This window comes from Procambarus clarkii, chromosome 50 (genome assembly GCF_040958095.1).
Source record: "Procambarus clarkii isolate CNS0578487 chromosome 50, FALCON_Pclarkii_2.0, whole genome shotgun sequence".
In the NCBI taxonomy this organism is placed as follows: domain Eukaryota; kingdom Metazoa; phylum Arthropoda; class Malacostraca; order Decapoda; family Cambaridae; genus Procambarus; species Procambarus clarkii.
In genome coordinates, this window is record NC_091199.1 from 13,302,050 (window position 1) to 13,326,033 (window position 23,984).

A 23,984-nucleotide genomic window follows, 5' to 3' on the forward strand; every position below is an offset into this window, starting at 1 on the left:
AGGTAGTGGTACTCAAACCTCTCCTGGAGGTAGTGGTGTTCGAACTTCTCCTGATGGTGGTGGTGCTCGAACCACCACAGGTGTTGGTGGTGTTCGAGCCACTCCTCCGAACACGTTACAAGTGAGCTTGATCAAGAATGCCAATTGTCAGCACCACCTCCCCTTGACGTTCTCCTCTCCTCTCATTGACATTCCCTCTCCTTTTTTTGACGTCCTTTCTCTTTGCTTTGACGTTCCTTCTCTCTTTGACGTTTCTCCTTCCCCGTCTCTATACTATACATTGCCCCTTCCTGTCTCTATATACTAAAACTAGACATTCCTACTACCCGATCTTTATACTAGATATTCCCCCTTCTCTGTGCTTAATGTCCCTCTCCTGCCTCTGCGCTTGACATTTCCCCCCTCCCCCTGCCTCTGTGCTTGATGTTTCCCCTCTTCCTTGCCTCTGTGCTTGACATTTTCCCCTCCCCATCTTCTATACTTGACTTTACTCCCTTCCTTGCCACTATACTAGATGTTCCCTCTCCTCCTGCTTCTATACTAGACATTCCCTCTCCTCCAGTATGAGGAGCCGGTTGGCCGAGCGGACTGCACGCTGCACTTGTGATCCTGTGGTCCCGGGTTTGATCCCGGACGCCGACGAGAAACAATGGGCAAAGTTTCTTTCACCCTATGCCCCTGTTACCTAGCAGTAAAATAGGTACCTGGGTGTTAGTCAGCTGTCACGGGCTGCTTCCTGGGGGTGGAGGCCTGGTCGAGGACCGGGCCGCGGGGACACTAAAGCCCCGAAATCATCTCAAGATAACCTCCTCCTGCTTCTATACTAGACATTCCCTCTCCTCCTTCTATACTAGACATTCCTCTCCATCTTCTTTACTAGACGTTCCCCCTTTTGTCTCCATACTAGATGTTACCTCTCTTGCCTCCATACTGAACGTTCCCTCTACCCCTGCATCTATACTACACATTCCTCCTCCCTTGCTTCCACACTAGACGTTCCCTCACTTGCCTCTATACTAGCCATTCCCTACCCCTCCTGACTTAGCGTGTGTACTTTTGAATCAACATTTTGTCCGTGTTTACGGCTGACTAAGATGTTAACGGCACCTCTGTTAGTTTTCACAAATGCTGCATTTCGCATTCTAAGTCTCCCAGGTGTGCTCTTACCTGTGTACAGATTTACAGATGTTCCTGTATGTGTGTGCCAAAATGTCCCCCAAGAATGATATGGGAATCTATGGCTACTTTGGAGAGGATGGACAAAATATGAACTGATAAAAAATAAAAGTTCCATGTTTTGTATTTAATTTTGTCAAGGGACTGAGAAAAAAGTCAACAACTCAATTCTTTTTTAGGCCCAGTGTATACAGTACATATATATGTACTAAATAAGGCTTAAGATTGCGTAGGTTAGGCCTTGGATGTTTTATTTAAGGCTAAAACAACCTTGGTTAGGTTATTGGTAGTTTATTCCAGTTTTGTTACACATTTAGAATTAGTACAAAGGTGGACTTTTTACACAAGCTAAAAAAAAAATTAAAAAAACTGTTCGTATATTTTACAACCTATCCAAAGTAGCTATATGTACTATTATTTTTGCAGGATGAGAGTTCCGATTATCTCGTTTCCTGTGCACAGCTTTTTGAAAGTTATATTAATGTGCACTTTTTTGTTTTTAAATGTTCCATTGTTTGTGCACAGTTTTCCAGATGTTTGCACAAGTGTCCCACTGCCTGTGCAGTTTTAAATGTTTGTGGTTTCTGTGCCTGCGGGGTTTTTACAAATGTACAATTACTTGTGTGCACAATTTAACAAATATTCCAGTGTGAGTGGACATTTTTCCTAAATGCTCCCGCGTCTTTGCACAATTCATAGCGTGCATGTTGTATCCTTCGATATACAGTATATCATATATTTAAATTTTCTGTTTGTGCATGATCTAGTTGTAATACAAGATTTAAGGGAATTTGTACTTTGTCCATGTGAAGACAGGGCGTGTCCTAAGTTTGAGATGTGAGGCTATGATGTGTAAATATTTCCATACAAATCGGGTATATGTTTGAGGTTTTACGCTCTGTATCAACTAATGTTGTATCTAATTATCCACCTTTTGGGTTGTGGAGGCCGGAACAGATGAAACTGGGTAGTTAGTAAGCAACAACTTTTTATCTCTTCCAGATAGGTTGAAATATCATAGATATAGGCCCACCATCTCTGGCAGTGTTGAACATGTAATTTATACAGCGTTGTTTCGGAATTGAAACACAATTCATGGCAGAATATAATATAGAAGAGATCGTTTAGCACTGCCTGTCATAATCAATGATTTACGGCAAGCATTCATCTACGAGGCGGGCACAGAACAAGTTTGATAATTTGATTAACAAACCCTCTGCAGGTGGCACGTATACTATCTCTCCGTGTGGGAATATTGGATTACTAGTGTGCATGCACCAAGGTATATACAAATACACCGAGAGGTCTATAAACACAAGTTTATTTTAGACCTGAACTTTATACAGAGTTAAAGTTTAGTTGCTGGATTGGTCATTAATTAAACCAGTATCTCGGTGTTCATAACTCATCTGATAGTCCTAAAGGCCAAAACCTCACCTGGATCAGTGATCCCTTTATTGAGACATGTTTGTAATCATATTCAAGTAGTATAGACCAGTATTATATAACTATTCCTTACATAGATGGGTACAGTAATAGATGACATTTTAACTCCTGTTAGCAGGATGCAGGCAATGAGTCACAATAACGTGGCTGAAGTATGTTGACCAGACCACACACTAGAAGTTGAAGGGACGACGACGTTTCGGTCCGTCCTGGACCATTCTCAAGTCGATTGTGACCTCCTGTTAGCAGGCTTTAAGTGTTGCTTACTATAGCTCTTGTAGAGCATTACACTATGAATGTTCCCAGGAACATGATGCGCCTTTGGTGTTACAACGAGGTCCGCAACTACTGTTGGGTAAACTGGGGCTAGGAGCCTCCATGTAGCCCAGCACTTCATAACTATTACCAGGAGCCTTCATGTAGCCTAGCACTCTTCATAACTGCTCCCAGGAGCCTTCATGTAGCCTAGCACTCTTCATAACTGCTCCCAGGAGCCTTCATGGAGCCTAGCACTCTTCATAACTGCTCCCAGGAGCCTTCATGTAGCCTAGCACTCTTCATAACTGCTCCCAGGAGCCTTCATGGAGCCTAGCACTTTAAACGACCTAACTGGCTCCTTCTCGTGACATTAATTTTGAGTTATCAAAATAAGTGTGTCCTTTTAGGAAATAGTGCCATTTCCGAATAATTAAACTTGAAAAGACGTGGAATTGAATTGAACTAAACTTTTAAATTGAACTTAAAAGGTGTGTACCCTAACCTTACATTGTACAATATCATTATTCCTGCAAGATTTCCAATTTGTACAAATTTCTCGTGTGCAGGAAATTGTATTTGATCACGAAAGTACCGGTGTTTGTTGCCCAAATTCTATCGTCTTCAGTGTTCTGTGTAATCCAGTTTTTTCCTTGAAACTGTGCGAGTACAATTTCTAATACTGTACCCAATTTGCTTTCAATTTATATCGATACAATTTCGTAATATTGCACATTTGATCACCATAAAATGTCACAAACTTCATTTGCAAGTGAGTTTGTGCCTTGAAAATGGTAAATATTTTGAGTGGTGTCATTTATGTGATGTTATGGTAATGTGATTACGCACTATATCACTACATAAAATGTTAATGTTGACAAAGTACTGTGCGTTATTGCTCGGAAAGTGGGAAGAGTCCCAGTGGTTAAAACATGCCAGAATATCATTTAATCAACATTATAAATGTTGAGTTGGTGTTAATGTTGTTTGAGCAGGTGTGCCTGTGGGGGTGGGTTAGGGGAGTGTATACATGATAGCTAGGTACTTATATATGAGAATTGTTAATTACATGATGAGATTAATATTACCATTTATGCCAACAGCTCGGTGAGCTTCCAAGCAGCGAGGCCATACGATCGGCTCTTGGGGAACTAGAAGTGAGTGGAGAGGACTTGCTCATCGAGGCCATCAACCCAGCACTCTCCCTGCCTACCACCTCCACTACAATTATCGCCGACGTGCCTACCTACCCCTCCATCTCCAGCCAGTCTCTGCAGCCTCCTGCTCTCTCTGCTGGCATTACCTCCTCTTATGCGACCACCACCAATGTGCCTCAGCTCTCATCCGCCATTCCTCAGCTCTCATCTGATCTCCCTCCATTGTCCTCTGGCATTAATTCTGATGTTCGCCTTGAAGATATTGAGCTGATGATAGACAGCGACTATTCTGGAGACCTTCGGCCCTCTGTGGAAAATGCTATTGACAGAAAATGGTCAAGGATTGTTGGACCTGAATTCGAGATTGTGGTAAGTGGAAATACAAAAAAACAAAAATGTAATCTTCAAATTATTGTATGCAGTATAGGCATAAAACATAAAGAGCTTAGCATGTACTATTCGTGAACTTTGTTTAAAATACACGGTATTTGCTGGTACAATCGATTACCCAAGGAATTTATTTATTATTAAAAGGTCAGTGGTGAAGGGAAATGTAACAAGACTGTGCAACATTAGATAAGTACTCTGTATTATTAGAGCAACTCGATATAAATAATACATATCTTATTACAGTATTATAGTTTGTTGATACTGTACTGATTTTGCTGCCTTTATAAACAAGCGGTCATGTAATATAATATGTACTGTATTTATACTGTACAGTATATGTAATAGATCAGATTTTTTTTTCAGGTTGCCCAGTTAAGCAAGTTTGAAGAAGGTGGCGGACTTGGCATCAGTTTGGAAGGAACGGTGGATGTGGAAGGTGGGAGGGAAGTTCGTCCTCACCATTACATCCGTTCCATCCTGCCTGATGGCCCTGTTGGAAAGAACGGACGCTTGTGCAGTGGTGACGAGCTTCTTGAGGTACCATTTTTTTTTTCGGTGTGTCTTATAAGAGCAAAGCATCATGAAAAATGTAGTCAAATTGAAGCCTTTCCTACCTAACAGTATAAAATGGAGAATTCATATACTGTTCTGTATTGTTAAATTACTGAATTATTTTGTACAGCAATATTTTATTATGCAAATAATATAGTGATATTATGATTGTACACCAAAATTTAAAAATAGCTATTTAGCTAAGGTTGTCTTTTTCATGATGCATGGTTACTCTTTAATTAATATTCTAATGAGTCGTGCATGAAATAAAGCGGGGGTTGCTCCGTGACAGCGTAATTATTTTTTTTTCTGTGACTGTTACATAGAAATTTGATAAACATGATGATGTTTCAATCAGCTGTTGCAATTGCAATCTTTTTGCAATCTACTGGAAATAATGCAGAAAGTTCATTTAAATTTAAAAAGATTTTTCAGCTGCTTTCTATATTAACATTACAGTGATTTGATAGAAAAGTTTTATATTTCACCATTTGGGCATTACATATTAGATGTGGGTTTGTACTTGTACACAGTTGTATACTGTATTATGTCTTCATAATGTATTATATATACAGAGTGTATTATGTATAGATGGTTAGAAGGACAGAAATTTAATTGACCGTTTTCAAGTCTCATTAACTTTTAAGTTAGCAGATGCCTTCTGCATCATGTATTTTCTTGTTGGACTCCTCCTCGTGTCCTAGAGTTCAATATAAACAAAAATGTGAAGCAAATATATATACTGTGACCAAATGTGTTTTCACTCTTTATCTATAACTACACAGGATCAAGTCAGAATAAGTTGCAATATTAAAATTCTAATTTCTTTAATACAATTATTCATGTATAATTATTTGGCCTGGATTTAGGCAATTTATATACATTTGTTAGATGCTAATTAGTTGTTGTAATCCTAAGCATCTACACTGACTGGGGAAGACATAGTCTGGTGGTTAACGTGAATAAAAATAAGCTTCAGTGATGGCCATTTCAAGCAGTCACGGATGCATGTAGTATTATTGCACTGGAAGAAATTATGAAACTCATTGGCTTAAGAATGATGTACTAGTATCTGACTGTGGTATTATTACCAGGTTAATGGGCAGAAGTTACTTGGGCTGAACCATGTGGAAGTTGTTGGCATCCTAAAGGAGCTCCCTCGATACGTGCGTCTAGTTTGTGGTCGTCGGGCTCCAGGAGCGCCCCCACCTCTACACCCTATTGATGCACCCACAGCAGATCGTGATGCCTTCGCTGCTAGGGTGGGCATTTTTTTGTTTTATTTTATTTAGTTTTTAGTATTAGGTTTTGTTTTTTGTGTGTTATACACGGCTATTATTTCAGTTTGAACTTGTTTTATGCATTCCGTTGAATTTGTTCAGTAGCTGCTGCTTAAAATTAATTTTTATTTCATATTTTTTTGTATGCAATAGTTGTGAAACAAATTTATCCATGTAGTTTATATATGTTTATACATTATATGAAAATATTTTTTGACTAGAAAACTTAGTTCTTCAGTGTTTATGTTGACTGCCTCATGGTTGAGGTAAATGATACAGGCCTAAACATATGGTGTAAATTGAGAATGGTCTATGCCTTAGGTGCCTCAATAAATTGAATAATTTGCCAAAATATGAATATGTACTAGTTAGTTGGAATGTAAAGGCAGAACATTAAATATCAATACTGTATTGGAAATAAATTGAACTTAACAGAACTGGGTGGATAGATTGCTGTTTATTCTATTAAAAAAATAATATACAAGATTTTGTAACAATTTTGCAACCCATCCTGCTGTTTAGATTAGTACTTTTTTAATTATGTAGACCATCGTACATATATTGATGTAAAATTCAGTGAGCATAATTCGGTACAATTCACTTTATAGAGTCCGAAAAAATCAAGCTAAAAGATAGACTTAAATAGTCCTAGGTCTAGTATAGCACATATATGTACTATACTGTATTAAGCATCACATAGTGTGTATTAGTCCTAGCAAGGTTAGGTTAGTTTTTCTTTGTAACAGTACAAAAACCTTTCCAGTTTGTCGAAATTCAGTATTACCGAATTCTACTTTCTAATTACCTTTTACATCAATATATGTATGATGGGCCACATTGTTACTAAAAGTACTATTTGAACACGAGGATGAGATGCAATTGTGGCTCGTACATATATATTCATATTAGTATAGTTGGCACCTACAATTTAATTAATATGGATCAAGTAGCAAATTAGGTACTGTCTCGTAAAGCCACAAACACAGAAAGCAACTGGGGCAAATTTTAAAGATATTATGATTAAGAGGAACATAGAGAATTTGGTGTAAGAATGTGGGATAACCCTTCCAATGACAGCTGTGAGAGATCACCCTTGCATCCTCTGCATTATTAGTATGGGGGGGGGATCAATCATCCTTGCATCTCCTGTGTTATTATAGGTGGGGGGGGGGTTGATAATTCAGCCTCACATTCCCTACATTATAGTTGTGAGGGATCAATCAAGTCTTGTATCCCCGGCATTATAAGGGTGAGGGACCAATTGGCCTTAAATCTCCAGCTTTATAGGGGTGAGAGATCAATCAGCCTCACAATCCCTGAATTATAAAAGTGAGGGGAAATCCATCGGTTACACATCCCCTACATTATAGGGAGGAGGGATCAATCAGTTTTGCATCTCCTGTGGGGATTGGCCTGGAAACTCTTCTTTCAAAAAAAAAAAAAATCAATTTTTTTATATTTTTTTTTTTTTTTTTTTTTTTGAAGGCAAAAATTTTTGCCTCCCCAAGAGGCAAAAAATCAACTTTGCATTTTTTTATTATATATATCCTCCTTTCACTATACAGTATATTTGTTGTTATTTATATATCCTCCTTATACTATATTTTTGTTATTATACATATCCTCCTTTCTCTATATTTTTGTTATTATATATATATATATATATATATATATATATATATATATATATATATATATATATATATATATATATATATATATATATATATATATATATAGATAGATAGATATATATATATAGATATATATATATATAGATATATATATATATCTATATCTATATCTATATCTCCTTTCACTATACTGTATTTCCCTTTTTTGTTTCCAAAAGAAGTAGGAAATAGGGATATAGTATGAAAATTAATAAAAGTACAGTTAATTGGAAACAAAGTGCTTAAAGCTAGTGGATACATTGAAGTTAAATATGTTGGTAGATACTGATGTTTTCATTTTGGGTAATGGCATTGATGCAAACAGTTGTTGGCATTCTAAAAGAGCTCCCTCAGTACATGTTCCTCATTTGTGGTTATCGTGCTCCAGGCACTCTCCAGCCTCTATACTCTAGCAGGGAGAAGCACAAGATCACAAGAACATGATGTATCTTTGAGAAAATAGTGAGGCCAACAATGTGACGGAACCTGGATCTCTGCACTCCCAAGGCACACGTAATGCCGACTCATAATGTTGAAGTCGGCAGTGTTTGGGGAGTCCTGGTATACTGTGATTTCCTCGTCTATTTGAAGAAAGAGTTTGACAGAGAACTCCATTACCTACACCAGAGTGCATGGGGATTTACTGTACATGTAAAACTTGGGTTGGCTACCAGCTCGGTGCCTTCAGACTTTTAGTAGATTCAGGCAAATCCCAGGCTGTATAATCTTGACCATGTTGTGGTCTAGAGTAAGGTGTACATCTGGGACTACTCAGGATACTGGTTAGATTCCCATCCTGCTCCAATGATTTTCTCAAGGTTATCATTTCCTGTACAGAAGGTAGGAATGCATTGAAAGAAGAGGTTGTTGAAGCCAATTCCATTCACAACTTCAAAAAGAAATAGGATAAAGACAGTAATGTTGAGAGAGGTAATTAGCATGCCAGGAATAAACCATGGGGTGGTTTATGGTGGTGGGGAAAGCAGGTGGGGCATAATCTCATTCCTCCATAGTCAATGATGATGATCGTCCTTCGGAGAGAGAGAGAGAGAGAGAGAGAGAGAGAGAGAGAGAGAGAGAGAGAGAGAGAGAGAGAGAGAGAGAGAGGATCATGTCTTCAATACAGTATATCAGGCCAAAGGTCGGTGGCTGTGTGTCAGATGATGGAGGACAAGACCAGTCTGGGTCCAGAAAGCTCGCCCACATGCAGGTCATATGTGGGTGGGTGCTACTGCAGAGGCGGGGGTTGCTCTAGCTTTGCGAGTGGTGCGTTTCTTCTGGGCCTCTCCAGTCTGTCTATTTTCTGCTGCATGGGCCCTTGTGGTGACTGTTTTTCCAAGTTGGACAGTCCTGAGCAAGCGGCTCTCAAGTATTGATGCTCATGTTCAAGTCTTCAAGGATCACATTTTGACAGTCCTTGAATCTTTTTTTCTGCTCCCAAACTGAATGCATGACCTGCCACAGTCACTGATAGGTAAGATGGAATTATTATGAAGAAGCATAAAGTTTATGCCTATATAAACTGAGACAAGAAGGGTAGCTTCAGTTTATATTAATAGCAGGACATTAATTGCATAGTATTATTATTTATCCCTCATTACCCCGCAGGCAAAATATACTCGAGTAACGTTAACAAAGGATCAACACTGATGTAACATTCAATGTTACATCAGTGTTGTTTATTCAGATTTGCTCTATGGGGTTGGGTTGGGAAGCATCAGGCTGAAAGAAATATGAGAATATTGGAAAAGGTTAAATACATTTAAACAAAATTACATATCCATTTGCCATACCTTCTAGGCCTCTCATGGAATCACCACCATTGACACTCCAGCGAGATATCAACAGCAGCTCCCCACTGCTTCTTAAAAATAGGTGTAAAGTGCTTTCAATTAGTTGCTTTACGTAATGTCAACAACTTAACTGACCCATCTTGCATTATTCCCTTTCATTTCCTATGCATTTTTCACACTAAATGATGAAGTACTGCTTATTGATATACTCTTATATCTGTTCACCTCATTATTAGATTATTAGCCTTTCTCTCATGTACAGTACTTTCAAATTCAGTCAAATACCCGCCTCGTCACACTCTTTTTTCGTCTATTGATTCAGAATAATCTGATCATCTTAGATACTCTGCAGGAATATCCCTGCAAACAAAACAAAACAAAAAATCTTAGAAACTGTACACTATCCTGAGTCTTATGATTTTTTGACATTTTCTCTCCATATGCTTCCATGACATTTTTATTCCTTGATCTGTTTATCGTTTTAAACACCACAAATGTTTCAGATTTTTAATTTCTACTTCTCAAATTTACCATCTAACATTCTCCAAAGTATATCTTTAGCATTCTTTTTTTACTTTTCCACCAAAAGTAGCTTCCTGTTCTCTGAAGGAAAAAATAACTAATTTCTCTTCCATGCTTCTCATTTCGTTAGTTTTCTGCAAAACTAGTCTTTTCACATCTTTTATTCAAATCATGCTCCTCCTTTTCTGTCTGTTCTTACCTCATAGAATTACTTTCATTCACAGAAACTACTTATTTTATTTTTAGTTCCTGCTCTTGTCACATACATCAAGCTCGTCCTCTTATTCCTTTACATGTAGAGCCTCCCTAACATTGGGCACTTAATCTTTCGTTTTATGTTTGGTCTGGTCTGGTCAGGTTAGGTTAGGTTTGGTTTGGTTCGGTTCGTTGGGTACCTTTCTATTGTTGAGTTTCGCTCTAACTAGGTGGTCTTTGATTGAATTTCCACTCTTCCAGGCTGTCATCGGTGATGTTTCTGGGAAAGCTCTCCAGGCCGGGTGTTCACCATAATTTATTTCCATCCACTGCCACAGGTCTCTCATTTTTGTCTGTGTCTGGCTAGACCTTGGAAAAATGGGGCTGGTAGGATCCATCCATTCTGTAGTCTCCAATCGATGTTTGTTTGTAGGAGATGATTTCTGTCTAGGCTCCCCAATTTCTCTGCAGCCCCTCTCATTATGTGCTCTGGGTATCCCCTCCCTCTGAAACATCCCCAGAGGTCAGAGGTCTTGGAGCTGTGGTGACAGGTCCTTCTTGCTTGTTGTCCTTTTCAGACAGAGACCTAGTGAAAAAGGAAGTGATTTTTTTAGTGCTTGTGGGTGGCTTGAGTCATATCTGAGGTATGCGTGAAGGTTTGTCATTTGCAGGTTCTCTGTCACCTGTTGATATATACTCTGGTGTCTTAAGAATGGGATTGATATCTCGCTCCTCTCGAGGGCTAATTTCTGGTTGTCGTGTACCGTGTTTGTCCATGTGAAGAATTCTTGTAGTCTGTTGTCTCCTTCCATTATCCCAAAGATGTTGTCAGTATATTGAAAATAGATTAATGGTGCATTCCATGTCTCCACTCTCCTCCTTTTCAAAGGTCATGTGGACGAAAATTTCTACTATTGCTATGCTACTTGAGGCTCCTTTTGCTGTTAACTTAGTGTGTGTGTACAGTATGTTGCTCTATTGAAATTTAGAATCGTATCCCGCATCACATGTAAGATGGCGTCTTCTAGAAGATGTATTGTAGGCATTCTCCAGACCCCTGCTTCTCCGGGTTCCTTGGTTATCCGTTGTTTGTTTTCTTCAAAGAAGATTGCTACCCCTCTGGGGTATGCTTGGGTATAATGATACCACATCCAGAGAGAAAAGTAGGAATCTGTACGATATTGGTCTCTCAAATGCTGCTAGTTTATGAAATCTGTGGTGTCCCTCAGTCTTTCTGGTAGAAGTTTAACTAGTGGTTCAGTAAAGCCATGCAAATCCAATCAACCGGTCTCGGTGGTGCTCTGCATCCACTCAGCACGGGTCTTCCTTGCCATGTGAGTGTGTCCTTATTGATCTTTTTGTGAATCTTCGGTAGGAGGTACATTTTCAGTATTGTTGACTGAAAGGATATGAAGAAATCCCTTGCTGTTGCTCCCACGAGGCCTCCTGTCTTTCCCTGCTGTTGCTTTTTATTTTCGTAGAATTTTAGTACTATCCTCCTCCTTCTCATCTGTGCATTTCTTAATGCTACCTTGGGATTGCTAATTGGTTTATAGATTAACGTGTCTCCCAACTGGTGTTGCATTTCAGTTGAGAGGTGGGGCCAAAGCTCAACCCTCCCAAGCAAAACTAGACGAGTACACGGGGCTCCTTCCAGAAAACGACTAATACAGTACAAAGATAAGTTTCAAATCCCCAGGAAGAGACTGCAAAAATCATTATCTTGACCCAGATATTGACACCAAGTAAAATACCCAGCACTTACAATTACTTAAAATACCCATAAATACAATAACATCTTTCATATTTGCCAACATACAAAGTATCAAAACATGCAAAACAAATGGTCTACTTTATAACTGGCCTCTTAAATGAGGCATATGCAATGTTTGCAGCTTTAACTGAAACTTGCACAGAGGACTATTATGACAGTGATAGATGGTTACCAGAATTTAATCTTTTCATGTATGATAAGAAACACGACTACAGGTTGGGGTCTGCCTGTACATCAAAGACACGCTCATCTACACCGAGCTGCTAAACACCACAAACTATATGGTGAAAGCACTGATAATCAAATCAGTCTTACCTGTGGGGATTGTCTTTGTGTTTAGTATTCATAAACCTTGCTCCAAACATCATCTTGCTTGGTGATTTCAGTTTCTGGCACCTAAAATTGAAAAATGTGGAATACACAGTAAAGATGTGGAATACACAAATAAAGTAGCTGTCACAACTGCAAGAAAAATGACAGGCTGGATAACAAGAACTTTTCACACTAGAGATGCTATACCGATGATGATACTTTTCAAAACGCTTGTGCGCTTTAGAGTGGAGTACTGCTACACAATGACAGCCCCTTTCAAAGCTGGAGAAATTGCTGACCTGGAGAGTGTGCAGAGATTCTTTACTGCTAGAATCCTCTCAGTAAAACATCTAAATTACTGGGACCGACTAAAGAGCCTAAATCTGTACTCCCTTGAGCACAGGCGGGAGAGATACATAATAATTTACACGTGGAAAATAATTGAGGGGCTGGTCCCAAACCTGCACACAGAAATAACATCACATGAGACCAGAAGACATGGCAGGATGTGCAGAATACCCCCATTGAAAAGCAGAGGTGCAGCAGGTACTCTGAGAGAGAACTCTATCAACATCAGAGGCCCGAGACTGTTCAACACGCTTCCACTACACATAAACTGGCCGACCCCTCACAGTGTTCAAGAGAGAACTGGATAAGCACCTCCAAAGGATACCTGATCAACCAGGCTGTGACTCATACGTCAGGCTGCGAGCAGCCGCGTCTAACAGCCTGGTTGATCAGTCCAGCAACCAGGAGGCCTGGTCGACGACCGGGCCGCGGGGACACTAAGCCCCGGAAGCACCTCAAGGTAACCTCAAGGTAACAGTATACTAAAAAGAATACCAGGAAGCAGTCTCAATGAACAGTCACACAAATGATCTCTTGCAAATGATACATGACAGATTTGCCATAAACCAGCATAAAGTAGAACCAACTAGAATAGAAAACACCCTAGATCTTATTTTTACATACAATGATGAACTAATTAGGGACATTTTGATTACATGTGACTCGGATCACTACCTAATTGAAGTTCAGACAAGCATGGGGAATAGACCTGTGCAGCCAGTCTCAAATCCAAGAGGAGGAGAATTCAGCAAATTCAATCTTAATAACAAACTGATTAACTGGGAACAAATAAACCCAGACCTCACTGAAATATGCTGGGAAGAATAGCTAGATAATGCAATTTTAAACCATTGCATTGAGAAAATAGGCACAGTAGCACTAGAAATATGTGCAAGTTGTATGCACTAAGAAAAAAAAAAAAATATATATATATATATATATATATATATATATATATATATATATATATATGAATGAAAACTCACACCCCAGAAGTGACTCGAACCCATACTCCCAGAAGCAACGCAACTGGTAACTACAGGGCGCCTTAATCCGCTTGACCATCACGGCCGTCAAAAGGAAGTGATAGCCGAGGCTATTTGAGCCACTTCCCCGACGGCAACTCGGATGGTAATCTTGGGCATAGCATTTCACCAAATCACCTCATTCTTTGGGGCACACGTGAGGAACACAAATGCGAACAAGCCTGAATGGTCCCCAGGACTATATGCGAATGAAAACTCACACCCCAGAAGTGACTCGAACCCATACTCCCAGAAGCAACGCAACTGGTAACTACAGGGCGCCTTAATCCGCTTGACCATCACGGCCGTCAAAAGGAAGTGATAGCCGAGGCTATTTGAGCCACTTCCCCGACGGCAACTCGGATGGTAATCTTGGGCATAGCATTTCACCAAATCACCTCATTCTTTGGGGCACACGTGAGGAACACAAATGCGAACAAGCCTGAATGGTCCCCAGGACTATATGCGAATGAAAACTCACACCCCAGAAGTGACTCGAACCAATACTCCCAGAAGCAACGCAACTGGTAACTACAGGGCGCCTTAATCCGCTTGACCATCACGGCCGTCAAAAGGAAGTGATAGCCGAGGCTATTTGAGCCACTTCCCCGACGGCAACTCGGATGGTAATCTTGGGCATAGCATTTCACCAAATCACCTCATTCTTTGGGGCACACGTGAGGAACACAAATGCGAACAAGCCTGAATGGTCCCCAGGACTATATGCGAATGAAAACTCACACCCCAGAAGTGACTCGAACCCATACTCCCAGAAGCAACGCAACTGGTAACTACAGGGCGCCTTAATCCGCTTGACCATCACGGCCGTCAAAAGGAAGTGATAGCCGAGGCTATTTGAGCCACTTCCCCGACGGCAACTCGGATGGTAATCTTGGGCATAGCATTTCACCAAATCATTTCACCAAATATATATATATATATATATATATATATATATATGCAAATGGGCACAAGGATGGTGTTCCCTCTATGGGCAAAGAAAACAAATTTTAGAAGGCGATGAGTCACAATAACGTGGCTGAGGAATGTTGACCAGACCACACATTAGAAGGTGAAGGGACGACGACGTTTCAGTCCGTCCTGGACCATTCTCAAGTCGATTGTGACACAATCGACTTGAGAAGGTCCAGGACGGACCGAAACGTTGTTGTCCCTTCACCTTCTAATGTGTGGTCTGGTCAACAAATTTTAGAACATCTCAAATGCTCCACTCTATCCCAAAAATGACAAGGGATAGAGAAGATGTATATATTTATATAGATAAATATAAACGACCGAGCTAAAACTGCACATCCAGGAGAGGCAAAGAGAGAAGGCCATAAGTGTAATAGAGAGGAATCCAAAATACTTTTTCTCCTGTGCAAAATCTAGAACAAAAACTTCATCTGTCATTGGATCCTTGTGCAAGGGTGATGGAACTTCCACAGATGACAACAAAGAAATGAGTAAAATACTGAGGCTAAAGTAAGATTCTGTTTTCAGTGGACCCTTGCACACATTGAAGTTCAATGATTCAAATGAATTCTTAATGTGATACCAACATTGAACTATATGATGTCACCCTAACCCCACTGGACTTTGGAGTACCCATTGACAGCATGCCTATGCACCTGGAATTCTATATTCATCAAGAATTACAAATCTCCAAAAGATATTTATGGCTGAAACAGGACATCAATGCCTTTTGGAGACAGAGCCTACATGCTGATGTTATCCCCATCATACTTAAAACAGCAGAGATTGTGCCACTTCACAAAGTTGGTAGTACAGCAGATGCCAAAAATTAGATCACTAGCTCTAACATCACACATCTAAATCTCTGAAAGAGTGTTAAGAACAAAGATCACAAACATGGAATCAGTGTCTACATAACCCTAGGTGACATAGGTTCAGAGCAGAGTGCTCCTGCCTCTCTGCTGCTAGATCACTATGACCTAGAATAGTGATCTAAGGCCAACCCGTGGCCTTAGATGCCATAGAAGACAAGGGAAAATACTGATGTATTATACATAGATTTCACAAAAGCTTTCAACAAATGTGACCATGGTGTTATTGCATAGAAAATGTTTAAGAAAATGCACAAGGAATTGCTGTCAGAGTAGGGAGATGGGTCTTTAACTACCTAACGAATAGAACTCAGAGTGTAATAGTTAATTAAGTAAAAATTTGGATATCCACCTTGAAAAGCTCAGTCTTCAAGGTACTGTGCTTGCAGAAAGAAATCACATAAATGTGATGTATCAGTGAGAATATCAGTAGGAACCAAGAGGAGGATTCGAAGCTATGCTCTCAGTACTCCCAAGGAATGTCGGGGTGTGGTGGTTTAAGGCATTTCCTTGGGGGTATGAAGTGCATAGGTTCAAATTCTCCTCATGGCTCCTACTGATGTTCTACAGTGCTTGCTTCAGTAGTTTTTCTCAAACCTTATATCAAACTTAGACAAGCATACAAACTTTAGTATTGTATCATCCCTTGCAGATGACACTAGGATTTTCATGAGAATAGACAATGTAGGGGATGCAGCAAACCTCCAATTTGATGTTACAGTATTCAGGTCTTTCAATGGGCCACAGAAAATAACATGATTTTTAATTAGTCAAGTTCCAGCTGCTGTGCAATTGAAAGAGCGAAAATATCAAAATGGAAACTACGTATATAATGCAGTCAAACCACACCATTGGAAGAAAAAGAAATATAAAAGATTTGAGCAGTCATGTCGAAGGACCTTACTTTTAAAGAACACAATGAATTAGCTATCAGAAATGCATGAAAAATGACAGGTTAGATAACAGGAAATTTTAAGCTAATATGCAGTACCAGTGATACAGTAGCCAGTATGGGAGAGAGGTGACCTGGTAACTGCTACATCGGCCATAGAACTGAGAGTGGAGTTGCTGGCTAGCAGTGGCCTACCTCCTTACTCCCAAACAAGTAATTACCTAAATTTAGTTATAGGATGAGATCTACACTTGTGGTGTCCCATCTTCCCAGTACTCTGTCGTGTAACGCTTTGAAACTACTGACGGTTTTCGCCTCCACCACCACCTCACTTATCTTGTTCTAACTGCCTACCACTCTGTTTGCAAGAGAAAACTTTAATATTTTTTCTGCATCTTTGTTTCCTAATCCTTGAGTCCTCTTGTTATTGAAGTTGCTGGTTTCAGGAATTCCTGTCAATTTGGTCGATTCCTGTTAGTATTTTGTAAGTGGTGATCATATAGCCTCTTTTTCTTCTGTCTTCAGTTCTTGGCATGTTTAATGTCTAGTCTCTCCTTATAATTCTTATACAGACGATGAGTCACAATAATGTGGCTGAAGTATGTTGACCAGATCACACACTAGGTGGAGGGACGACGACGTTTCGGTCCGTCCTGGACCATTCTCAAGTTGATTGTCTTGAAAATGGACTTAATGGACCCAATCGACTTGAGAATGGTCCAGGACGGACCAAAACGTCATTGTCCCTTCACTTTCTAGTGTGTGGTCTGGTCAACTTATATTTCTTGTTTTTCAGTTCCAGAAACCATTTTGTAATACAGTATCCACTCAATTTAACAGCCTATATGGGGCTGAGCCCAAGTCGTTATTTACGGAGCTCCGTTATTTCCGACGTTAAGTCGGGTCGGGTAATTTTTCAAGTAACATTCAGGTAGGATATATTTTATACTGTATAACTAAAATTAAATAAAGTTCATTGTGTAATTGCATTCCAATTTAGTGCACGGCCGACGATTAAGCCAGTTGCTGGCTGCTGCATGGATGATGTGTAAACACGCTCTGATCAAGTCCAGATGGGTGGGAAAAAATTGATTCATTCCTTTCTATTGAAAAATATTTCATGTATCAATCAGCGAGTTAATATTGTCTTAATAAAATTTTAGAGATGTGTTTTGATTTACCCTGAACAGTGCAGGTAATGTATTTTTAATGTTACGACACAGGCTGTGGCGGCCATGCCATAACAATGGCGATCGAGCCTTGTCACTGAGAGCTAGCCAAGACGAAATATTTTGAGCTCACCTTTTCTCTGCTGACGATAGAATATACATTTGCAGAGACTAATATGTAGCTTTTGTTGAAAAAAAACAACTAATATCTTGTAATACTATAATAAAATTGGTAAATTGACTGACTTTTAATGTTACAACACACGCTGTGGCGGCCATGCCATAACAATGGCGATCGAGCCTTGTCACTGAGAGCTAGCCAAGACGAAATATTTTGAGCTCACCTTTTCTCTGCTGACGATAGAATATACATTTGCAGAGACTAATATGTAGCTTTTGATGAAAAAAAACAATTAATATCTTGTAATACTATAATAAAATTGGTAAATTGACTTACTTTTAATGAAGCTGAAGATTACGAAGCTGTGAAGATTACGTCATCCTCTGCAGCGCTTGTTTTATATTGTTTATGTTGTATACAGGGTACATACTGTATGTACACTTATTTTCAGGCATATTTTAATAGAGTATCCTTCTGTTTCTTGATGTCACTTACTGTACTTTTCCCGATGTTAAACTCTGCTGCTGGTCGTGCATGAGAATATCCTTTATCAAGTTTCTTAATTAACTCCAGCTTCTGTGCAACCGTCAGGCGCTTCCTTTGGGTAACTTTTGGCATTTTGTAAATTAAAAAGATCACAATTACAGTACAGTAATATCCTTCACAATTGAAGCTAGCCGCGCGAGTTCACGGTAAACAATGGGAACACATGGCCGGCGGAGTACATACTAGGTCCGTGGGAAAAAAAATACCTAGTGCCTATACATACTATAAAAGGTATTTATTAAGAAAACAAAGACTTTTGCTTAATAAAAACTGTTTCAAAATATTTTATTAATAATAATTTACAATTTTCTTCATTAAAGTGAATCATTTTAAAAGAAAATTAAGATGTAATATATGACTCTGGACGATCCAGGTCGGTGGCGGCCTGGTCGCCATGTGAGGGGATGCTGATGCCACAACAAACCCAATACCGACTGTCGGTAATATCGACCGCAGACCGGTATAGCAGGCTCTAGCTACTGGGCTCCCAAACCGGTCGTTAATACCAGCAGATCGGTATAAAAGAGGCCGTTAAATTGAGTGGATACTGTATGCTTTTGCACCTTTTGTAGTTTGTGCTTCTTGAGATATGGGCACCATACAACTGCTGCATACTCCAATTTTGGTCTCACAAAAGTCACGAACAGTTTTAGTATTTCACCATCAATATAATTAAATGCATGTCTGAAGTTGAAAAGTGATGCATATGCTCCTCTCTCAATGTTCTGTATATGCTCCTCTGGTGACAGTTTACTATCTAAAGCCACAAGTGAGAGAGGTGGGGTGAATGAGCTTGTGCTATATCAGAGAAAATTAGTTGGTTTGTTTATATAATTAGGGGAGTTCTTTCGGCGGGTTTTGAGGCTTCAGTCTCTATTGAAGCTATCAGTGGTTTGTTTTTGACTTGCTGAATTTCTGTTTACTACCCTGGTGAGCTGGCAAAAATAAATGTCACCACTTCTTGTGCCTCTGTGAGGTGGGCTATGGTTCTGGTATTGGTCCCCGTGAGGCCTGTAGAGTTGCACAGCTGATGCCACCAAGTAGATGATACTATATCAGTATACATTACAGTAGCACGAGGGAACCATGAGGGGCTCACCCAGAAATTGGTATTTCATTGTATTCAATGCTGCTTTTTTATTATTTCATTTACTAGTTTATTCTTTTGTGATTGTATTGTGAAATTGTTATTAAATTCCTTTTAAATGCTTTGTTAATAATACCAAAGTTGTTTAATTTGATTTTTCCTTCAAGATTTTAAGAATTTTAAAGCCATATACTCAATTAAGCTTTTCAATTTCAGAATATCCTTGGGGGTTCTCTACAAAACCTTATCCCGGGATCAGAACGTCTAGTAAAAGCCAAATCTGATGGGTCTCTAGCCTCTTCAGCAACAGCAGCCACCAATGACACTTCTTTCAATCGTATGAAGAGTCGTAGCTTGGAACCTCTAACTGGCCTTGCAATGTGGAGTTCAGAGTGCCAAGTCATAGAACTCACAAAAGGAGACAGGGGACTAGGCTTCTCAATTCTTGACTATCAGGTGAGTGTTTTCATATTTATTTCTTGACCCTAAGTTATCCTGCAGGTGTGAAGACAAGTGGATTATTATTCCAAGAACGCTAGCCGAGAGAAATTTTTCTTTGTCTCGCTTGGTGCATTTAAAAAGAGCCACAGTACTTCAAATTTTGCTAGCAGATTTTGTCTGGCTACTTTTACACTGTGGTCTTAGTAGACACATTCTCAGTTCTGATTCACAGTGTTGCTTATCAAATACACATTTTGTTATTTTTTCTTTATCTTTGCTTTTCACTTGTTTACACGAGTATCCTGCATTTACCATCAGTTGTCAACTACTCCTCCTTTATCTAATATCATTCCTCATAGAATAGCATCTAAACTAACTATTCTACATCCTTCTGTCATACAATTTCATAGTTCTACAGCACAAATAGATATTGATTACATCTCTCATTCTTTGAGGTCTCGGTTATTGCAACTTGAAGCTCTTAGACATTGTATCTTGGGGTTCTTAGATATTGTATTTTGGGGCTCCTAGATATTGTGTCTTGGGGCTCTTAGATATTGTATCTTGGGGCTCTTAGATATTGTATCTTGGGGCTCTTAGATATTGTATCTTGGGGCTCTTAGATATTGTATCTTGGGGCTCTTAGATATTGTATCTTGGGGCTCTTAGATATTGTATCTTGGGGCTCTTAGATATTGTATCTTGGGGCTCTTAGATATTGTATCTTGGGGCTCTTCGATATTGTATCTTGGGGCTCTTAGATATTGTATCTTGGGGCTCTTAGATACTGTATCTTGGGGCTCTTTGATATTGTATATTGGGGCTCTTAGATATTGTATCTTGGGACTCCTAGACATTGCATCTTAGAGGTCTTGGATATTGTATTTTGGAGGTAGCATCACACTAGGCTGTGTTTACACCACAGCCACGAGGCCTACCCAGGGTATGGCACATCCCTCGGTGATAATATACTGGCAATATATAGTGTAATATGGGAATGTGGATATAGGAATTAGTAATAAAATAAGTGAAAACAATTGCAAGCTGGAAATTAAGCAGAAAATTCCTTGTAGAAATACAAACAAATAATAAATCAGTGTTATAAATCAACTTCAGTAACTGGAAACTGGTGGCATCTGTCCTGGGACTACAATGGTCAACTGTACATTACACTGGTACCATCTTTTCTACCATACCCTAAGTACCTGCCATAAAGTTTGAATAAATGAACATATATAATAGTGGCACTTCGATTAACAAGCAACTCTATTTACGAGCATTTCGAGTAACAAGCGAGCCACTCGCAGCAAATTTGTCTCTATTGATGAGCTTCACCTCTATTAACGAGCAAAACCACGTGGTGCTTCCTAGCGTCTCGCAGGTTCTCGCAAATTCTCGGGCGCCTCTGACGCCAGTGTTGTTGTTGTATCATGCACGACAAGCATCCCTCTGCATTTATTTGTGCTTTTCTTTGTGGTTTTGTGACTACAATTTGTAACGCACGATGTCGCCAAAGAAGCTGCTTGCTAAAGATAGTGTGTTGTCAAGATGAAGACAGACACAATTACTGTGGATTTGAAGAAGGAAATTATAGCAAAGCATGAGCGTGGTGTCCGTGTGACTGATCTCACAAGGGAGTATGGTAGGGCCTCATCAACAATTTGCACCATTAGTAAGGGGATGAGGTAAGGGAGGATGCTGCCTCTTCCAGTGAGATCAGGGAAGTGTTGGGAATATTTGAAAAGGTGACTGCATTCTTGGAAAAGCATAACCTTGATAAAGCAGTGACAACCCGGTATGTGAACATGTTTAATGACAATTTGCTGTCTCGTTTTAGGGGACATCCTAAAACAAATACAAAAGCACTTGTCAATAGATACGTTCTTTGCAAAAGTAGAGAAAAGTAGAGCCAGTGATAGTGAACCACAACCCGGTCCCAGTGGGGTGAAATTCCCAAGAAGAGAGAGGCCGCCTGACTCAGAGGTGGATTCTCCTTCCACACCATAACCGCTCTCCTCCTTCCCACCTCCCCATCGTCTCCCTCAAGCCAGCAATGACTCTTCATAAGGTAAAGTAAACATGAAAACAGTACAACAAAACACAACAAACAGGTGGCCTCGTAGCCTGGTGGATAGCGCGCAAGACTCGTAATTCTGTGGCGCGGGTTCGATTCCCGCACGAGGCAGAAACAAATGGGCAAAGTTTCTTTCACTCTGAATGCCCCTGTTACCTAGCAGTAAATAGGTACCTGGGAGTAAGTCAGCTGTCACGGGCTGCTTCCTGGGGGTGGAGGCCTGGTCGAGGACCGGGCCGCGGGGACACTAAAGCCCCGAAATCATCTCAAGATAACCTCAAGATAATTACATTTGCAGTTTTATATTTACATTATAAAATGTCATACAAGTATGGATGTTTTTGGGAGTGGAACGGATTAAATTTATTTCCTTTATGTTAAATGGGGAAATTTAAGACGAGTTTTCCACATAACGAGCTTGGTGCCAGAACGGATTAAACTCGTTAATCGAGGTGCCACTGTATTACAAATGTACAGTATACATATACAGTAATATAAATTTAATAATACATCTTCAGAAGGAATGACATCATCATTCCTTCTGAAGATGTATTATTAAATACGAAAGTACAGGTACTGAAGGAAATTCTTGTTTCAATTCTTCCTCCGTGGCCTGACACTGTCACATTTTTCATCAAGTGTTAATTTTTGTGATTTACACACAATATTATAAATATATATATATATATTATAAATAGTAAAATTACTGAAGTCACCAAGGGATACATACAGTGAAGCACAAATACAATACATCAGACAATGGAGGTGTGTGGCAAGTGTTTTGTAGCATTTGGAAGACGTATTGTAGGCGTAAAGTGTTGCATCTGTAATGCAACATTCCACCTGAACTGTGCAGAATTATCTACAGAATTATCTACAGCATGCACAAACAACCTAGGAATATACTCTACTGAATTTGCAAAAATGACAGGTTAATATGGGAAAACATAACCTTACTGATGAATGTCATACCTGAAGCACACAGATTAACATGGACAGAAAAGCTACCAGTGATATATGCAGACTTTGATAACAAAGCTGGATAACAACCAAAACACAGGAATAGGTAGTTTAGAGAACCACAGCAGTAGTGTAGAGGGAGAGAGTATTGTGGTACAAAACAACAGCAATATTGCAGTGCCACGTGGTATAATCAATGACAGCAACAGTGGGAAAGAGTGCATAAACGAAGGAATTGGGACGAAAAAACGAAGATGGCATCCAATAAATATCCTGAAAAATAAAAACTGAGAATATTTGCAAATTCTGTGCACAAGGAATATGCAAATAAAGGAAATTAGGTGCAAAATGCACTTTTCTGCATTCTCGAAAATGCAGGAACATATTGGCATGGGGTACATGCCATTTTGGAATGAAGTGCAGATACTTCCACCCTAAACTATGTAAATTTTCAATTAGTGACAAAAAATGTTACAATCTTCAGTGTCCGGAATTCCATGTGAGAGGTACACAGCATTATAGACGGGAAGATCAATATGATACTACTGGAAATTTTTTAGAGGAAGGCAGAAACAGAGTAGAACATATAATAGAAAGGAACAGGCAGGTAGAACCACTGCATGATTACAGAGAGGGAGGGAGATATCCACAAGGCTGGAATACAAGTCATCATCAAGCACACAGGTACTACACCACACAACACCCACACTACTACCAAAACTGGACGAACCACTGCCAAAATAACACATCCTGGACCAGGGGAGAGGGGGGAGAACTACCAAAGCCCACCAAAAGTGACACGCAATATGGGAAATCATTCATATTTGCAAACGTACAAGGCCTAAAATCAAAATCAAGAATTAAAGTTTGTTCATAAATGACTTTCTAATAGAATATAACTCAATATTTGGTGCATTTCCAGACACCCATACAAAAGACTACATGGATA

The 23,984-nt window shown here is 39.5% G+C and overlaps 1 protein-coding gene across 1 annotated transcript in view; it reads left to right on the plus strand.

Moving 5' to 3' along the window:
• Positions 1-23,984, plus strand: part of LOC123748468 (multiple PDZ domain protein) — a 1,300,933-nt gene that overhangs the window by 729,123 nt on the left and 547,826 nt on the right. The window contains 4 exon segments of the mRNA XM_069303573.1: positions 3,981-4,403; positions 4,788-4,961; positions 6,071-6,238; positions 19,777-20,016. Coding sequence (XP_069159674.1) covers positions 3,981-4,403; positions 4,788-4,961; positions 6,071-6,238; positions 19,777-20,016 — 1,005 coding nt within the window.